This window comes from Pogona vitticeps, chromosome 1 (genome assembly GCF_051106095.1).
Source record: "Pogona vitticeps strain Pit_001003342236 chromosome 1, PviZW2.1, whole genome shotgun sequence".
NCBI lineage: Eukaryota > Metazoa > Chordata > Lepidosauria > Squamata > Agamidae > Pogona > Pogona vitticeps.
Genome location: NC_135783.1, coordinates 30871039 through 30889760, shown reverse-complemented (window position 1 = coordinate 30889760; position 18722 = coordinate 30871039). Strand labels below are relative to the sequence as shown.

Sequence of the window (18722 nt, the reverse complement as noted above, 5' to 3'; positions counted from 1 at the left end):
AACTTGGAGAAGAGAAAGGTGGAGGGGGAATTGCCACATCCTTTGATTAATGACTGTAGGCTTGCTGGATTACTTCCAGCTTTAATACTGAAAACAGTCTCATACTATAGAATAACAGTATGGGTTATTCTATAACAAAAGAACAATCCTGATCTTTTGTAGAAGATATTTCCTCAGCCCATTGACTGAAATAAAGCTTTCTTCCCTTTTATTTTCTTAGCCTTTTCTCCTGGTTCTTCCTGCAAGCTGTCAAGTCAGTACATCATCCAAGATCACATGGCTATGCATTACAGAAAATTGCTCTCTGCCAAAGGTATTTGGGACAAAGAATAGCAATAATGTTCACCAACTTGATAGCTGCAATCTGAACCAAGTGTTGGTTTCACTATATCTCAGAAGTAACTTGTAAGCAACACCTGCAAAGAGTAGACCATTGGTCTAGATGGGTGGGTATAAATAAATAAATAAATAAATAAATAAATAAATAAATAAATAAATAAATAAATAAATAAATACTTGTCATTGTTTGGATAATGCAACTAGTAGGTGCAAGGTTATTCATATGACTAACAAGTTAACACTTAATTAACATTCAAAATTCTTTTAAGGGTAGTTTTAAAATATTTTAGAGGCCTTTAGACAGGATGTTTTTCAGATTTTATATAATTTTCCTATCAGTCCTAAATAGCATAATAGATATTCTTTAGTTGCCTAAATACAGTGGGGTCCTGACTTGAGAACTTAATCCATATTGGAAGGTGGTTCTCAAGTCAAAAAGTCTGTAGGTCAAGTCTCCATTGACCTACAGTGCATTGAAAACTGATTAATCCCATAACAGGCCGTTTTTGTTCCATTTTGGTTTTTTCTGGTCTGTAAGTCAATTCTCAGGCTGCAAGTCAAACCTAAATTTTGTGGCCAGAGAAGTCTGTAACTCAAAAAGTCTGTAAGTCAAGCCATCTGTAAGTCAAGGGTCCACTGTAATCATTTGTGTTTTGAGAAATATGTTCATGGTACAATATCAGAATTGGGCGCCAAAGAGAATGAGACAGTATTTCTTGACATATTTCTGTCCTGTTGATAATGATAACACAGGTGAAAAGACCTAATGATAACACAACATACTAATAACCTTCAATCTAACACAACAAATTACTTGTATAGCTAAAATCAATGATAACAATAACCTGGCTACAGAGGGTTAATGAAAAACAAAACAAACTCTTTTTAAAATATAATGTTCTGGTTTCATGATTAGCTGCCTAGAATGGTCGTAATTGACCAGAGAGCAAGGACATAAATGGAATAAATAAATAAATAAATAAATAAATAAATAAATAAATAAATAAATAAATAAATAAATAAAATAAGTAGGCCGTGTGTTTTAATTAATGGCAACATGGTTTCAACATGTCCTAAGAACAGAGTAGGTGAGATATTAGTTATGAAATCCAGAACCCAACAGAAAAAAATAATATTTCTAAATGTTCTTTTCTCTACCTGTTTATTGTTTAATTCTCAGTTCTGCCCAGAAATCCAGAGAATGACTAATTTGATGGCTTACTGCGACAACTGGGCAAAAGTAATGGAGAATCCCATCTGTGCAAGTCCCAGCAAAATGAACTGAAAAATTTAAAAATAGCAGTGTGAACCATCTGTGATAAATCAAGCTATTATTGGCTGTGCATGGTTCCTGATCGATCGCTTGCTTAGCCTACCACCTATTGTTAGTAGAAAATAATCAGGTCTTACATTTTAAATCTGCAATTTTAAAACAAGAGTCATAATGTCTGTGATACTGTGACAGCCTGACCCTATAGATCTCCTTCAGACTTACCTGCATAGTACAGTATCAGACTGCATAGAAGTCCTTCACCTATGATTGCAGCAAAAAGATGGACTAGGGAGCTTTTTGTAGTGTTCAGAGTGGCTGCTTCTGAAATTCAAGGGAAAAGGTGGCCAGAATTTCAAGGGCAAAAATGGCCTTCTGAGTTTAGCTGCAATTCTCACAGGAGCTGGGAGTGAAATGGATTGGGATTGAAGTATTGTTACAAGCCAATTTACCATTGTATAAGTCTGGGCAGCAAACTGCTGTTCGTTAGCTCAGTGCTGGTTGCATTCCTAAGCTTCATCAAGTGATCGGGCAAATACCCAGAAATGCAGTTAGCGCCTTCCCAATGTTCAAGAATTTGCCACCAAGACTTACACAACTTTCGTTGCAATGGCGTAAATCAGCACTAGAATTTTGTCCTTTGGAATAATAATACCAATACAGTGGTGCCTCGCTAGACAGTTACCCCGCATGACAGTTTTTTCGCTAGACATTGACTTTTTGCGATCCCTATAGCGATTCGCAAAACAGTGATTCCTATGGGGGAATTTCACTGGACAATGTTTGGTCCCTGCTTTGCAAACCAATTTTCGCTAGACAACGATTTTGACAGCTCCCTCCGTGCTCACAAAAGGGGTGTTTTCGGGACCTAAGCTTTGTAAGACAGCTATTTAAACAGCTGATCGGTGGTTCGCAAAGCGGCTTTCCTATCGCCGATCTTTGCTAGACAATGATGATGCTTCCTCATTGGAACGATTAAACAGATTTCAATGCATTCCAATGGGGAAATGCTTTTCCCTAGACGATGATTTCACTAAACAGCGATTTCAGTGGAATGGATTATCATCGTCTAGTGAGGCACCACTGTAATCTTAGATCTGCAGAGCTGAAAGGGACCCTGTGGGTCAATGAGTTCAGCCCCTGTCAAGAAGGCTCAGTGAGGAATTGAACTCTCAACTAGAGATAGGGATGAAGCACCAAAATGGTGCTTCATCCTAGTTCATATGTCATCAAACTTGACAATCCACGAACCATGAATTGCCCCCCATTGGCCTGACGAACCACAAATCAATTTGTCGGTTCATTGGGTCTTCTTTTTTTTTTTTTAGTCAGCCAGTGGGGCTGTCTTTTTTTAAAAAAAAAAACAAAACTTCCCCTCCCCCAGCCTTCCTATTCCCTTGCAAAGGCAGCAGGGCTGATCCTGCTTTGATCCTTTCCCTCCTCTTCCTATGTCGCGTGGGCAATAGGAAAGGGGGAGCCAAGCCATCGCCCAGCCCTGGGGGTGGGATTCCCTTCAGGCTGATCCGTGGGGCATAAGCAGACAGGGATAGATGAAGGGATGAATATAATGAATATTATATTCATTGCTTCATATTTGTTGGGGTTTCTAGACCCAAGAATACGAAACAATGAATATCTGACAAATCAGGGCTATTCACTGAATATCCCGATTCATTTTATATTCGTCCCCATGTCTACTCCCAACCATACCCAAACCACTGAGCTATCCAGCAGTTCAGGAAGATAGTACCAAAAAAAGAGAATAATACTGAACAGAGAGCTTCCTAACAATTGCATATGCTATATATATGCAAAGATGTAAGTGCAGTAATGATTCTTGTAAGTAGAAATACAGTTCCTCATAGTGGAGAATATTTTTATACATGCTCATCTGTCATCTCAGTGCTCATTGTGGAAAGGTGCTTTCAAGGTCTTTATCCTCCCTTCTTTTGTTTTTTAAAATTCAATTCAATTGGGCAACATATCAAGCAAAGCACGATGAGGAATGTGTGGCTCTCCTCCATGTATGGCAGGAACACAGTGCCTAGTATTCCTTACTTTTGGCTATTCTAGCTAGGCCTGCTGAGCATTCCAGTCCAGTAACATCTAAAGAGAGCTTGCTGGATAGCTCAGTGACTTAGGTATCTGGCTGAGGAGCCAGAGATTGGAGTTCAATTCCTTGCTGTACATCCTAGGAAAAGTGCCAACCTGCATAGCCTTCAGCAAGCTGCACTGTCCCAGAGTGCTCCAGAAGAAGGGAATAGTACTTCACAGTATGTCTAGAAAGTCTCGAAAGGGTCAACCCTAAATCAGAACTGACTTGATGGCCTGCAAACAGATCTAATGGACCAGATGTTTTCCATCCCACAAACTGGGTCTGCGGAAGCTGATGCAAAATAAAACTTGTTAAACTCTAAAATGCCACAAGACTCTTTGTTGGGTTGCTGCCACAGATGATCATCCCCACCCTGCTGAAAATTTCAAGGAGAAGAACCTTCTCTGATGGCCTTCCATATAAAGAGTTCTCTGCCCTCTCAGAAACATGTTCTGCAGCCAGGGCTTGGAGGGTCAAAGTTCTAGAATTTTCGGTTCAGCAGGGCCTGTGATCCATGACCTTTCTTGGGTACATTTTCCTTTTGAGCCTAGCTACTATTCTCACATGGATTTTCTTAGGAATGATATATTGTTACAAGCTATTCCTAAGTAATTCCTCAAGTAATTGAGCATGGGAAGGTCTTGAATGGGCAATTAAGAGCCATTCGCTTTAGAAAATATATGTTCCTCATTTGTTAAAATGGGCAAATCCAGTTGCCTGCAATTTTTTTGCCTCTCCTTATGGAGCTAGGGGTGGGCTACGGGTACTATCATGATGAGCATACGCAGTTCCAAATTCACTACTCCACCACTGGATAGATGACCACCTTATCTGTGCTGCAACAGTCTCTTCAGCTCCCACGGGACATATCTAAAGATAAGGAGCTTCTTTGCCATGTTGCCACTCCAGGTGGTTAGAAAGCTTTCCTTAAATACTTCAATGTAACATCCTGACTAGACTTTATTTCCTCGTCTTCTTTCCAAATGCCTTCATGTGTAGGCATGTCTGCCCCCTTTCAGGCTAAAGTAACCTTTGCTCACCTTTGGCCTAATGCATTTAAATCAGGTAGAAAGCCAAAGAACCTCTTGTTTCCCCAAGAGAAAATATTATCTGATCAATGTCTCGAGAATCTCAGCTACCTGAGGGCAGTGCAGGACAGCACTCTAATCCTCATCTGTTACATCCCCTGCTAAGCTTGCTCTCTCCCTGTTCTACCTCACGGCCTTGTGTAGAAGGATTTTTTTTAAAAAAGGCCAATGGAATGTGAAGGAACTAATTCAAGGCCATTATTTGACCTTCAGGAGATTCTGTCATGCTGTTACATTCTTTGGTACTGAAGCCAAAATTTATAGAGACAGGCTCTTAGCACGCCAGGAGCTCCGTAGTATATCTTATTTGTCCAAATCAGATTTGGGGTTTCTCTCACTCCCGTCGTAAAACTGCTTGCTGCTACATTCCCTTTTAAATGCTGGCTGCAAATCACAGCTGCAGCTCACACAGATCTCAGACACTCAAAGCGGCTGAAAGAAATATTCCTGAATGTTGATGTCCAAGTGACCATATATGTGTTAAAGAAACAAAATAGAAAGCCCAGAATCCAATAGAATGGTTCATCCATGGAAACGGAAAAGAGGCAATTCCCTTCCCCTTTTCCTGCCCACAACTTAAGCTTCAAGACCTGTTCAAGAGGGCTGTAGGTGGAAGGGACAGAATATCCCTCTAATGCTGCTGCACTTAGTGGAGCTGAGCTGATGTTAAATATGTAGATGCACAAAGGTACTCAATTCAATTCAGATGTTGATTTCATTATATGAATCAAGACCTGATTCATTTTGAGGTTATCTAGATGCTTCCTGATCCAGTCCTGACTCTATCCAAATCTTTGGAAAAGTGAAACACCACAGTTACCACTTGCCTGAATGGAAAAACTCAAACTGCTATAACTTTGACAGGGGGTGGGGAGAGATTTCACGCATCACCATTAAACCTGACTACATGGTAGATCACACACACACACACACACAAAAGAAAGGATTCATTGTGCAAAATTGAAGCCATGCAGCTCTGCAAGGTTTTGGGCCATCTGTCTCCAAATGCTGCTAACATCTGGTAGGAATGTCCCTATTTCATCCAATGTAGCAGGGGAGAGGTAAGAGAAAGCTACATGGATTTAGGCAGCATTCTGCCTTTCTGGATGGTGCCTGAGGCAATCAATGATAGGAGAAGCAGCAGAAGACCACAACCCAAGCAAGGTAGAATCCAAGTAGCAAAGAGAAGAAATATAACCTTAAGTCCATGATGAAACAAAATGGGAGGGGAGCATATTCTCTAGCATGCAAATATTCAATCATAACCATTCAAAGCCCTGAAAAGAACACAAGCATCCAACACAGCAATACATATTCAGTCCTAAAGTAAGTCAAAATGAAACTAAATCTATGTAAATTGATATATGCAGCACCCACAAGAACCTACCTAGCCCCTAGCTGAAACAAATAGAAGTGTGGCATGGAAGACAATTCGAAGCCCTAGAGACTTCAGTGACTTTCCCATGTTTTCAGTGACTAGAGAGTGCTATGGGGTGGGTGTGTCAAGCTGTCAGCTAGCAAAGCCCAGATCATATGCCTTCATCCTCTCATGCAACCTTGACATCTGCTTTATACAGCATCCTTCTACTTCCTTGTTTAGTTTCCCCTTTCCTTTCCCTGCTTTTTAGACATCAATTTGGTTTGGTTTTTTTTTTTTTAATCCTTTATATCACAAACGTTTCCAGAGTGCTTTGGGACCATCCCACTCTGCTCTGGAACTGAACCAGGGCTCCCTGCTTTTATCTGAATAGTCCTCGTTCAGCTGGGGATTCAGCTGAAACAGGTGCAAAGGCCTAATTGAAACTTAGAAAGTGTTCCCTTTTGTACATCTCTAATCTCTTTCCCTAACTTCCACAATAGGAAAAGGTAGAAAAAATGAACTGCAGCCTTGCAAAAAGAATATCACTTCATGTTGAAACATAGGGACTGAATACACTTATCATTCCTTTTTTGTAATAAAGCACTATATATCCCTGAAAGTGTATCCACTAAAAAAGCATACTTATTGTCCCCTAAGGTGTTTGGTTTTTCTGTAACTTGTATCATACTTAACGACATGAAATATGCATAATGCTTTAGCAGATTGGTACTGTGCTCTCTCCTAAGCTAATTTACTGATACATTTTTCATTCAGAAGACATTTCTTCTCTGTTCAGGTTGACTCTTTGTGACTCTGAAGATTTCACATTCTCACATAGTAAGTCTCTGTGAGTTACCCAGGTCTGCTTCACGAGGAAGACAGCCAATTTAAAATGAAATGGGATAAAATAAAATAAATCTTGCTTCCCCATGTGGAAGGTGCAGGGAATGAAAAAGTAATTAAAACATTTTAAAAAACTCTCACACATGAAATGGGAGCTGCCACAAAGTGTTGTAGTATGAAGAATTCCTTTGCATTTCAGTCAACTAGCTCTATGTCCTCCAGGAGGCTTAATCTGATTCCGCTTTTGGCTTTATTTTCCTCTCTACAATTGTCAAAAAAAAATTGGAGCACAGCTGATCCTACATTCGACCATGTTTAGGTTTCCATTCCTTTACTTTGTTTTTTGTTTGTTTGTTTGTTTGTTTTGCTAAAGATGTTTTTCTACTCTAGTAAACACTGATGTTCTTCAGGGTTGCTGGTACTTCTGTGCCTGATCTCATTTGGGCTACATAAGCAACTGTCTAGTCTGAGCAGAAGTTAAGGAATTTCTGTAGCTCATTCCTTTCCTCCCCCAAATCCTGGTGGGTTAAAAAAAGGGGGGGAAAGCCTATTGCTACCACAACTCAGTTAAGTTACAGGTATTTTGGGGGGGGGGGATGCAGAGAGGGAATTAGAGTTGCTAGTTCAGTATTATCCTATTCCCTCAGATAGGGGGTGATGCCATGGAGGAGGCATTCTTTCTTATGGTAGAAAGGGCAAAGTTGGGAGTAAAGAACTACACACTTGCAAGCAGCATTACCTGGAGCAAGTGAGACCTGGCGTCACCTGGGAACAGGTGGAGATAAGCGCTGCACTTTAAAGACAAATAACACTGTTAATCTTCTACATCCAAAACAACAACAACAACAACAAAGCCTTGAGGCATCTCAAAGTGACAAATTCATCACTCCAAGAATGTTTATGAACTGAAATACATACCAATACATACCAATTGAAAGACATACGTCTCTCATGTGTTTACCACAGGTTTCCACATGTGTTTTGTGATGTATTATTTTTAATTAACATTATAGGTAAAACGCAACTAAAGTGGCAATTTAAAATGCATTTCCTTCCCCCCCCCCCCGGTTGCCTCTGCTCACATAATGTAAGCGTTCTATTGTTTACTTTTTTCACCTCGAAAACTGGTTCAAAACTGAATGAGCTATGTTCTATGTTCCAAAACAACTGGCCTTGGTTGGTTTTGTAATATAAACTTATATTTACAGAGTAGATTTTCAAATGTGCTTTTACTTTTAATGCACCTCTCTAAGGCATCTTTTAAAATGCAGCTTTGATTTTTAGGGTAATACCTCTGTACCCCATTAATGCAATTTTTACAATTCCAGCTATTTTCCATTATTATAAATCAGTTGGTTTTCAAAAAAGGCTCAGGTTAAGAAGCTCGAGATTTTAATTAAATTATAAACAGTATTAAGGCTTGCTTTTTTTAGCAAATCTACACAGGAAGAGGGCCTGTTATTGTTGAACAAGCACACAAAATTCCTGGTTACAAACCTTTGATGCTGGGGAACCTATTTTAGGCTGCATTAAAACAAATAAAGTTTCTGTAATTCCCAGTTAATTACCACGAAGTTCATTCTGACTTACAGTGACCCTTTCCAGTGTTTTCTAGGTAGGGAATACACAGAAGTGGTTTACTATTCCCTTCTTCTGGGGATATGCTGGGACTGTGCAGCTTGCCCAAGGCTACACAGGTTGGCTCTTCTTTCAGTAGGCACAGTGAGGGATCAAACTCCCACCTTTGGTTCTGCAGCAAGATACTTAAACCACTGAGCTATCCAGCCGGGTTAAATGTGTGCCTTCAAGTCAGTTCTGACTTATGGCAACCCTTTGCAGCATTTTCTAGGAATAGAAAACTCAGTTGTATGTTGTTCCCTACTTCTGGAGGCACCTCTTGGACTTTGCAGCCTGCCCACGGCCATTCAGACTTTTGTTTGACTACGGAAAGAGAATCAAGACACTTCACAACCACAGGAAGTATCCTGTTTGTAGTCAGTGAGCTTTGAAATTCTTTATTTGTTCATTATATTGTATATCCTGCTCTTTCTAATCAGGATACTGTTCCTTGGAACTTCAGATGTCTTGTTTATTCTTTCAGTATGGTCTAGTTTGAAATTATTAATCTGGTAGTTTTTGTGCTGAATTAGCAATAACATCTTGGATTTCTTGGCATCTTGAAGGAATCTGTGATTGAACCAACAAGCCATTACATATTATGGTACCTTGATTTAGTGTTGTGTAACGGTTGCTATATTATCTAATGGGTTAACTATACAGCAACTGCCATGTGGGAGGACTTCTCCCTCGCTTATATCATTCAGCTTCCCCACGTTGCCCTTCTTAATCCACATCCATTTTGGATGTAGTTCTTAATTTTCAAGTGTTTTCTAATTGTAATGAACCCACCATATTGATGAAACTTAGGGTACACATCAAGTTAACATTCAACACGCGGTAGCTGACCTCCTATTGGTTAGTCATGCCAGAGTAAGTGCTGTGGTGAATTGCCATTCATCAATAAGTCATTGCTTCTATCCCTCATTGCACACCAGCACCATGATTTGGTACATGATGGAGGATAGTAGCAGCAGCTCATTAACAAGCAACAATTGGCTGCTGCCATTTGCTCCACTGTGCATCTGCTGGTGCAATTAACCAATAGGATTCTAGCCTGTTTAAGTATGATCCACATATCCTGGATTCAGATAGGGAGGATCTGTTATTCTGACTTTCAGAAGAAACTGGATTCATATTTTCACCCACCCACCCCTATATTTTTAAAGGGGAATTTTTTAAATATTTAACTGATTTAAGAAAAAAATAAAGAGCCAAACAAAATATCTGAGCAGAAATGCAGAAGAAGAAGAAGAAGAAGAAGAAGAAGAAGAAGAAGAAGAAGAAGAAGAAGCAGGCACCTTATGAATTTGTAGCCATTGATTCCCAAATAAGGACTAACACAGAAATGATTAAGCAAATGTGAACCTCATTTTGGAAGAGATTTTTAAAAGCCCTCATCCTTATAACTCATGTATTTAACAGTAGCTATGGAGAATTTTAGCTCAACAGCTTCCCATTCCATGAGATTTCAGAATAAAAACCTGAAACCAAATGCCATTACTTGTTAAAGACAGTATTTTTTTGAATTAAAGAACTCCCAGTCCCATAATTTGGTGGGAATCTCCCCAGGCTGATTTATGAGAGTGAGCCCTTTAAGTTGGAGGAGGTAGAGCAGCCCCTTTACCTCCCTGAAGCTCTTTCTACCATGCACCTTTGCAAGTTGCAGAAAATCTTTGGGAGTTCCACTTTCCTAATGGTTTGAAGCAGCAGCATGGGAATAGCATAGAGGTGAGGGGGCTATCAACCTCCAGCCAGTTTAAGTGCTCACAGTGCATAGTCCAGCTAACCAAATTCTGGAACTGGGAATCCTCCTCAAATTCCCATCTCTGCTACTTGTGATGTCACAGAGTGCTTCCACCCTTGTATAACAATCACAAAACAATGTGTACATGTGTGTGCATAGGATAGAGTGACAGGCCACATGGGTCTCCAAAGCAAGCATACAAACGTGTGTTGAGCCAGTGAGCCCTGATACCAGTTCAGATTGGGCAGGAGACGGGTGCTTAGGCATTACAGTCACTACAAGCAATAAAATAAATTTTGTCCACCAGCTGTTCTTGCTTTGAATTTTCTCTCCCTTCCTGAAAGCTTGAGGAAGGATAGCAGGTCTCTAAGATCTCAGCTGGCGCCCTGAGACTAACATGTACTGTATGTAACTTGCTGATCATGCATCATTATTGGATCTCAAAATGAAAAGGTTTAGATAAGTAGGTTACTTGAGAACATCGCTTTAATTGAATCCAGACTTCCAACAACCTCTGTCCCCTATCAGTCGTAAACAGGCCATTTGTTGTTCTTTCCTGTAATTTGAAAATGAAATATTGAGAACATAGATAAACAGTTTCTTGTTGTTGTTAATTCAGCTGCTGTTGATTCATCTGCTCCAAAGAGTTTGAACATGAGCATTAAATGTAAGTATGACTTTGCCTTCAAATAACAGCCTGGCTTCACCTTGTCTGGTCTGAAAATATTTATTTTGGATTCTCTCTCTCTCTCTCTCTCTCTCTCTCTCTCTCTCTCTCTCTCTCTCTCTCTCACACACACACACACACACACACACACATATCATTGTCATTTAGAAAAAACAAAATACAGTACTTCCAGCATGCTGTACGATAGCTAATATCTAACCTGATGCTATGTGTGCATGGGCTAGTATTTATTTATTTTATTTATTTATTTATTCTATTTATATCCCGCCTATCTGGTCAATTGCGACCATTCTAGTATGCATGAAATCTGAACTCCTGGTATCTGATTCTGATCTTAAAGTCCTCATTCAATATTTACGCATCCTCAGTAAGGCAGAAAACAATATGCTTGCCACAAAACCATCAAGCTGAACACTAAAATCTATTTTAAGCCATTGCTTTATCAGAAGCACGAGAGCATTGTTTTGCATCCTGACGCCACCTACAGGCCGAAAGTGATTTGCTGAGCTATTCTAAAATCCCTGTTGGGCTTTATCATCTTTTTATTCAGGCATTCACAAACAGTGGTCAAATCAAAAGGTAAGAAAGGGAGTGTGTTAACCCTGGCCACCTGGCCTTCCTATCCACATGTGGACAGCAACAACATCCTTCATACAAGGAACCTCTCTGCATGATTGGGAAGCCTGATTTTCCAGGATTTCTCAATGCACAAAGAGCCTCTATGTGTACAAAAACCACTCCTTTTCAGACATCTGCTCTCCACTGGAAAGGAGGTTGGGCTAGTGTATTCGCCTTCCTCCTGCGTTATTTTTAGCTATGTTTGTGGGTGCATGGAAAAGACTAATGCATGGAAGATTTTGAGTTACACAGGGGTATAGAAACACTCTTGTACTGAGTTAGACCCCTGGTCTATCTAGCCCAATATTTCCAACTCTGATGGGCAGCAGCTGTCTAAGTTTTCAGGCACAATTCTTGCCTAGCCCAGATGTCTGGGACTTTTTGCATACAGTCTGGACATTCAGCCACTACCCTAAAACCCACCCACAAATTGAAACATATTCCTGAGACTAGCTGGTAAGTGAAGCAAAAATGGAGGGAGCAGAATTAGTTTTAGCCCTGCATTCATCAATCCTTGTGACAAAAATACTGTATGCAATCTGTAATTGTCATAGCCACCTCCTTAGCTTGACCTGGTCAGAAACCCAAATAAAGCTGGTAGATCAATATCAGCGGGCAGGTTTAAGGAGCAGGAAGCCATGATTGTGCACACCTAAGAGTCATGGACATTTCAGCAAGACGTGTCCAACACTGAAGGGCACATTACAGAACATACATATGAGTAATCTTGAAAAAGTTATTTTTTTTTAGGACTTCAACTCACAGAATCCTCCAAGCCTAGCCAGCCTTTGATTCTCTTCCTCATCATCTCTCTTCTCTTATGAAATAACTTGTAGGCAGGTTGGCAGAATGTAAGCTATAAAATAAGAAATAAATTATTTTAAAATTACTCCAAACCTTTCTGTGGAAAGCCCCCTGTGTGATCGTTACCCCAATTCAGAGGTTCAAAACATTACTTCTTCATCATTGTTTTTGAGTTTCATACCATTGGGTTCTACATCTGCACAAATACATATCATGGAAACTTCCAGAGCTTTAGCTTTGAGTCTTGTTTTTTCCTTGCTCTTACTTCACATGTTCTCCCCATATTTCTCAGTCATTTTTGGCAATGATTCTCTCAGACAGCTCCAGAGCTCAAGTGATTTTTTTTAATTTTTTTTTTGTGTGTGTGTGTAAATAGCCTGTATAGGACTTACCTTTGCTTACCTTTTCCCTTTGTTAACACTTCTTAACCTTAAAAAAAGGAATTGCTATCTCACATTTTCCCCCCTCTCCTTCTTCATTTCTCTAACAGTTTATCTTTGGCAGTTTATGACTTCATTGGCTTTGATGAAATTCTCTTCTCGCTGTGGAGCAAAAATACCTCAGGCAGATGGCCTTGATCAGTGCTTATTCTACTTAGGAGAAACACATTTGGTAAAATCTTGTACAGTCTGTAAGGAATATACTAAACTGACTCTCAAAATTTACCAATTGTGTGTAAAATCATAGCACTGGGAAAAATTTTTAAAGGCAACATACTCTTTAACTAAGATCAGCACAGCCAGAAAATCAATATCAAAACAAATTACAGGGGGAAATTGGAATCTGTGTCTAAGAATTTACCAACCCTGTAACACCAACAATTACAAAGGACAACCCTCAACTTCAAAAGTAGCTTTAAAATCAATGACATCTGACTCTCATGATAAAAAAAGAAAGAGCTAATCAGATATCGATTCAGACAAGCTCAAAAAGGTTAAGGTGCAGTTGGTAATGGAATTATAAACAGTGGAACTTGCAGCAGACCAATAAAATGAAAACCAAAATGTTGGTTCCATTTCAGATGGGGAACTGTGTAGCCCATGGGTACAGAGCATTCCACTGTCTTCACCCAATTCCAAGAGCATCACCAAAAATCATCAACATGGAGGACAGATACAAAATCGAGAATGCATGTCCATCTCGTGCATGAGATCTATCATCTCCTCCAAAATCTATACTTTGAAGGAGAGAGAGGAGTTCAAATCACAAACAAGATTTATATTGCACCAACAGTCACTACGATACAGAGAATACAAGTCTAGGTCTCCTTCAGTGGAGATAACATACAGATCCATATTTTGCACCTTTGGGCTGGCTTTCCCCATGCCTTATATAGAAAGTAGACGATGATCAAAAGGCACATCACAATATCGTGATTGGAGAGATCAATCTTATAGAAGTAGAAATAACTACCTCTCAAAATTACACTCAGAGTCAAGGTCTCCTTCATCGTACAGACAAAAGTGAGATAATGAGAAATCAACCAGATCACCATCATCTCATTCATAGTATAATTCTTGGTCAAGATTGAAATTCCCTCAAAAACAAACTTCAGAATCTGTAATACTGTATCTGAAAAGCCAACTACTATGGTAACAACAACAGTTGCAGAAGTAACAGCATTAAACAGTTACTTTATCACCCTCAGATCCAAATTTCATGTTCACACCAGTATTTCAGTTCCCTGGTGTGCCTCTTAACAGTCTGGACTCAATGATCCATAGGGTCTCTTCCAGCTCAAAAGTCCTAAAATGATGATATTAACTCAGTGCTGAGTCTCAGGACCAGATCTGAGCAAGTTTGTTGTTGTTTAGTCATTAAGTCGTGTCCGATTCCTCGTGACCCCACAGACCATCATACAATAATCTAGTTGAAACAGTGGCAGATTCTTAACCTGTATAACCATGAAAGGATTCTGTATTTGCAAGACTATAAAACAAGTGAAGATGGCAATGTTGGAAAACAAGGACTGAAAATATAGTGTTATGTCATTATTAATTTGCACAGGGATGGGAAGAGCTATTAGGGGCCCCATTTGCCACCCCCAACTGAATGGGGCGAGGTTCTGATTGGGCATGAATTGGGCAGTATTTAAGGCTGCCCCACCCACTGAACTGCCTCTTTTTTGAGGCATGTATCCTTCCCACCTGCCGTTGAAGCCCAGTGTGAGTTTAACGGGTCACTGTCCAGGACAGGATAGGAATGTTTTCCCTTCTGTCTGATTGGCTCATTGGCAGAAGGGTTTTTTGCCTATCCCACACTGATGTATAGTCAGGGCTTGGGTTGGCTTCAGGTGGAATGCGGTAAAAAGGTCACACTGGTGGTTAGTGTGGAAGGGACAGCTATAAGTGAGTTCCCATGGGGTACACAAGATCTGCGACTGCCTATGTCATCTCAGCACTGTGGATCATGGGATTATAGTGCTGGGTGCGAATGCGCTGGGGGCCACTCAGGGCCATGGGCTGTCTAAGACCCTGAGGCTTGAGGGACTTGAGCAGTTCTTGTACCATTGACTGACCAAGGCCGGGCTGTCTTACTGACAGGCTAGTCAAGGAGCCTGGGACTCACCCGTGTAAGGTTGGAGGGAAGGCCAGGTATGATCCACACCTCCAAACCTGAATTCCACACTACAGCAGGCCCCTTTCATGGTTGAAAAGTTGGATCGTTTGAGTTTAATAAAGAGCGGCCCTAGTTTTCATGCAACACTTGTGTCTAACCTCTTTATTTCTGGCGGGGGGGGCAATGTTCTCTTTCCGTGAAGTAACTGTTTTCACATCTCCCCTGAGACTACCTGATTTATTGTACTAGAAATTTATATAAGAAATTAAGGTTGCAAACAACCCTATACTCAGGTCCCTGGGACAAAGTTCTATTAAAACAGAGTAGACAAGAGTAGGGTTGCACTGCACAGTAACTCAATGTAAACTCTTGTTAAAGTGAATGGGCCTAATGTGCAAATAATTCTTTGTCGATGAAATGTCATAAGAGCTCTTAAAATAGATTTCTGTTCAGTATTTGCATTTACAGAGCTACTAAATAAAGATGGGGTGTTGTGCCAGGCACTTACAGCAATTTGGAGACATTCCTAATTTTCTTTCCTGTGGGATTTTCGGTAATGCCAATAATATATTTAAAAACAATAATGCAAAACACTTGTTTTTCTATTAATAACATTAACTGAAAAACTTCTAAAAACATCCTTGCAGGTTATGTTTGCAAAATGTGCCAGTGTTATAAATCCAGTTCCCAAAGCTTAAAAACATCAGCTTTTAAAAATACTGAATCAATTCAAGTTCATATGTAGCTTGCTTTTTAAAAACCTAGCCGGTATATCACATTGCACACATGGAAATATACATGTGTGGTTTTAGTGCAGCCTTCTACGTGTTTACTGTCCTGGAGTTGTTGTTTCAGGGGGAAACAGCTTTGCAGGACAGGAGTGTGGGTGAGATAAGTGTATCCATAGGCATTTTTTATGTTCAGAGTTTCAAGACTCTGAAAAGCAGTAACCAGGATCCTTTCGAGGTGAATCAATCAATGGACATGATGTGAATGATTTGACTTTTAAAGGATCCAGCTTTAAAGCTGGATTTTCTTAACAGGGATACTTTCTTGGGCAGCAGCAACAATACACAAGCAGGAGATATTATGTTACTGTGCTGGTAGAGCATTACATTCCTTGATGCCCTATAGCAGAGGTCCCCAACCCCTGGTCTGTGGCCTGGTGCTGGTCCGTGGCCTGAGACAGACCAGGCCACCGAGACAGACCTCCCACCCACCCCCTGCACGCACTCAGCCCCACACAGCCCGTTTGTGGCTGCGCACACATTCCAGCATCCCTGTGCGAGTGCCATGCCACCATTTGCACATGTGCACAAGCACGCCCATGCGAGTGCCACACTGCCATTTGCACATGTGCACAAGCACACTCACAGTGGCGCAGCACTCACAGGGGTGCTCACACTCGTCAGAGAGAGAGAGAGAGAGAAATTGTTCACTCATGTACACAAGTGCAGGGGTGCCCCGCCTTTTCTTCTCTGTTTTTTTGTGTTGTTCCAATGCAAACCAAAGAAATGAACATGTGAGTACCAAAACATTTGCAACTGCAACCATTTTCTGATAGAATTGCAAGGTTGCCAATATATTTAGACATGACTGTATATCTGATTTAGTGACTTTGAAATCCATCCTTTCACTTATGAGAGTCTTTGGGTTTTTGTATATTATGTACAGTGTATTTGAAATAGACTGGAGACCACTTCAATAAAAGTTATTCTTTTCTTTTAGTTTTGGACTGGTGCTGTCTTGATTCAAGATGTCAAGAGGGTTGTTAGGAGGCTAAAATGAAGTAACTCTTTATTATTTTCCGCTGGGGTTAAGTGAAATGTTTTCCTTATTATTAGTCTCTGTGGTTTCTTTTTGAAGATAAGGATTTATCTTCAGATAAATCAGAGGATTTATGAAATAAATAGCAGTGGCTCTAGAGATCCCTCTGGAACACCATCAACTCGAGAGTAAAAATAAGTCCGTAAGCATCACCACGGATTGCTGCCTTGTCATGGTGAAAGGGCTTGAGTAATTCAGAGAAGCTATGGGCTATGCCGTGCAGGGAAACCCAAGACGGACAGGTCATTTTGGAGAGTTCTGACTAAACACGATCCACCTGGCAAGCCACTCCAGTATCTTTGCCAGGAAAACTCCATGGATAGAAACAAAAGGCCAAAAGATATGACACTGGAAGATGAGCCCCTCAGGTCAGAAGGCATCCAACATGCTACTGAGGAAGAGTGGGGGACAATTACAAGTAGCTCCAGAACTAATGAAGTGGTTGGACCAAAGCCGAAAGGACACTCAGGTGCGGAATAGGAACCTGGAATGTAAGATCTATGAACCTTGGTAAGTTGGATGTAGTACAAGAGATGGGTATCAGTGAACTAAAATGGACGGGAATGGGTGAATTTTACTATTGTGGGCAAGAATCCCATAGAAGAAATGGAGTAGCCCTGATAGTCAACAAAAGAGTGGGAAAAGCTGTACTGGGATACAATCTCAAAAATTATAGAATGATTTCAATACAAATCCAAGGCAGACCTTTCAACATCACAGTCATCCAGGTTTATGCACCAACCACTGATGCTAAAAATGCTGAAATTGACCAATTCTATGAAGACTTACAACAGCTTCTAGAACTGACACCAAAGAAAGATGTTCTTCTCATTATAGGGGACTGGAATGCTGAAGTAGGGAGTCAAGAGATAAAAGGAACAACAGGTAAGTTTGGCTTTCGAGTTCAAAACGAAGCAGGGAAAAGGCTAAGAGAGTTTTGTCAAGAGAACAAACACTCTTTTCCAACAACACAAGAGGTGACTCTACACATGGACATCACCAGATGGGCAACACCAAAATCAGATTGAATATAAATCAGAATTATATTCATACGAAAAATAAGATATTAACAGCTTAAATGATTTTTGAAATATCCAAATTCAATTTATGTTTCTTTCTTAAGATATATTAAATTTTTATTATCTAATTGTGCCAAGAAAAAATATTGGCAATTTTTATTTTAAGACAATGTATGGCTCTATTTATGTTTGTTTTTGAATTTCAAATTGCATTGAAATGTGTTGTTAAAGGAAGTTAGATGATAGTACATGTTATGGTTTCTCAAACATTAGGAAAAAAGGGCATTATAACAAAAAGTTTGGGAACTGCAGGTGCTGAGGGAATCTACTTGTGGATCCTGTTGTTATTAATATGCAAGTGAAACACTGTTTTTTCCCCAGGGGAACACAAAGGACTCCCATTTAAGAACTTCATTGTCTATATTTAACACAATGAGGCAAAAATAGTCTTTGTCTCTTTGGGTAAATCAAGGGTTGTTTTTAAATGTTACTTCATAGCTAAGATTAATTCTGTAGGACCTTTGATCATTAGTCTACAGGCAATGCATAACTTTGCTGATGCAGTTACTGCTTTGACTCTGATTGCTGGAAAGCACATGTCTGATCTGTAAGGGTGAGATGTCCTACTTTTGATCATGGAAAGTCATACACCAAAGCCTCAAAGCAGACATTAATGCTTTGTTCATAGATGGGCAGCTTGTTCAGCAGAAGGCTTGCACTGACACTAATAAGAAGGACCATAAAGGGCATGCATGCTCAATTTGCATGATTTATTTTGCATGAGGTCAGCAAATGAATAATACAGCTAGAGTTTTGTTCATTGTTTTAAATGTATTATTCTAAAATAA

General features: G+C 40.0%; 1 protein-coding gene across 4 annotated transcripts in view; it reads left to right on the top strand.

Moving 5' to 3' along the window:
- LOC110087181 (spermatogenesis-associated protein 7 homolog) overlaps positions 1–18722 on the top strand; it is a 79940-nt gene that overhangs the window by 36307 nt on the left and 24911 nt on the right. For 2 of the 4 annotated variants that reach the window (XM_078382952.1, XM_078382950.1), the window contains exons 3-4: positions 221–313; positions 10979–11026. In XM_078382952.1, coding sequence (XP_078239078.1) covers positions 221–313; positions 10979–11026 — 141 coding nt within the window. Of the gene's footprint in view, positions 1–220; positions 314–10978; positions 11027–13490; positions 16756–18722 lie in introns of those variants that run through there. The other 2 variants (XM_078382951.1, XR_013540335.1) reach the window with 2 other exon arrangements.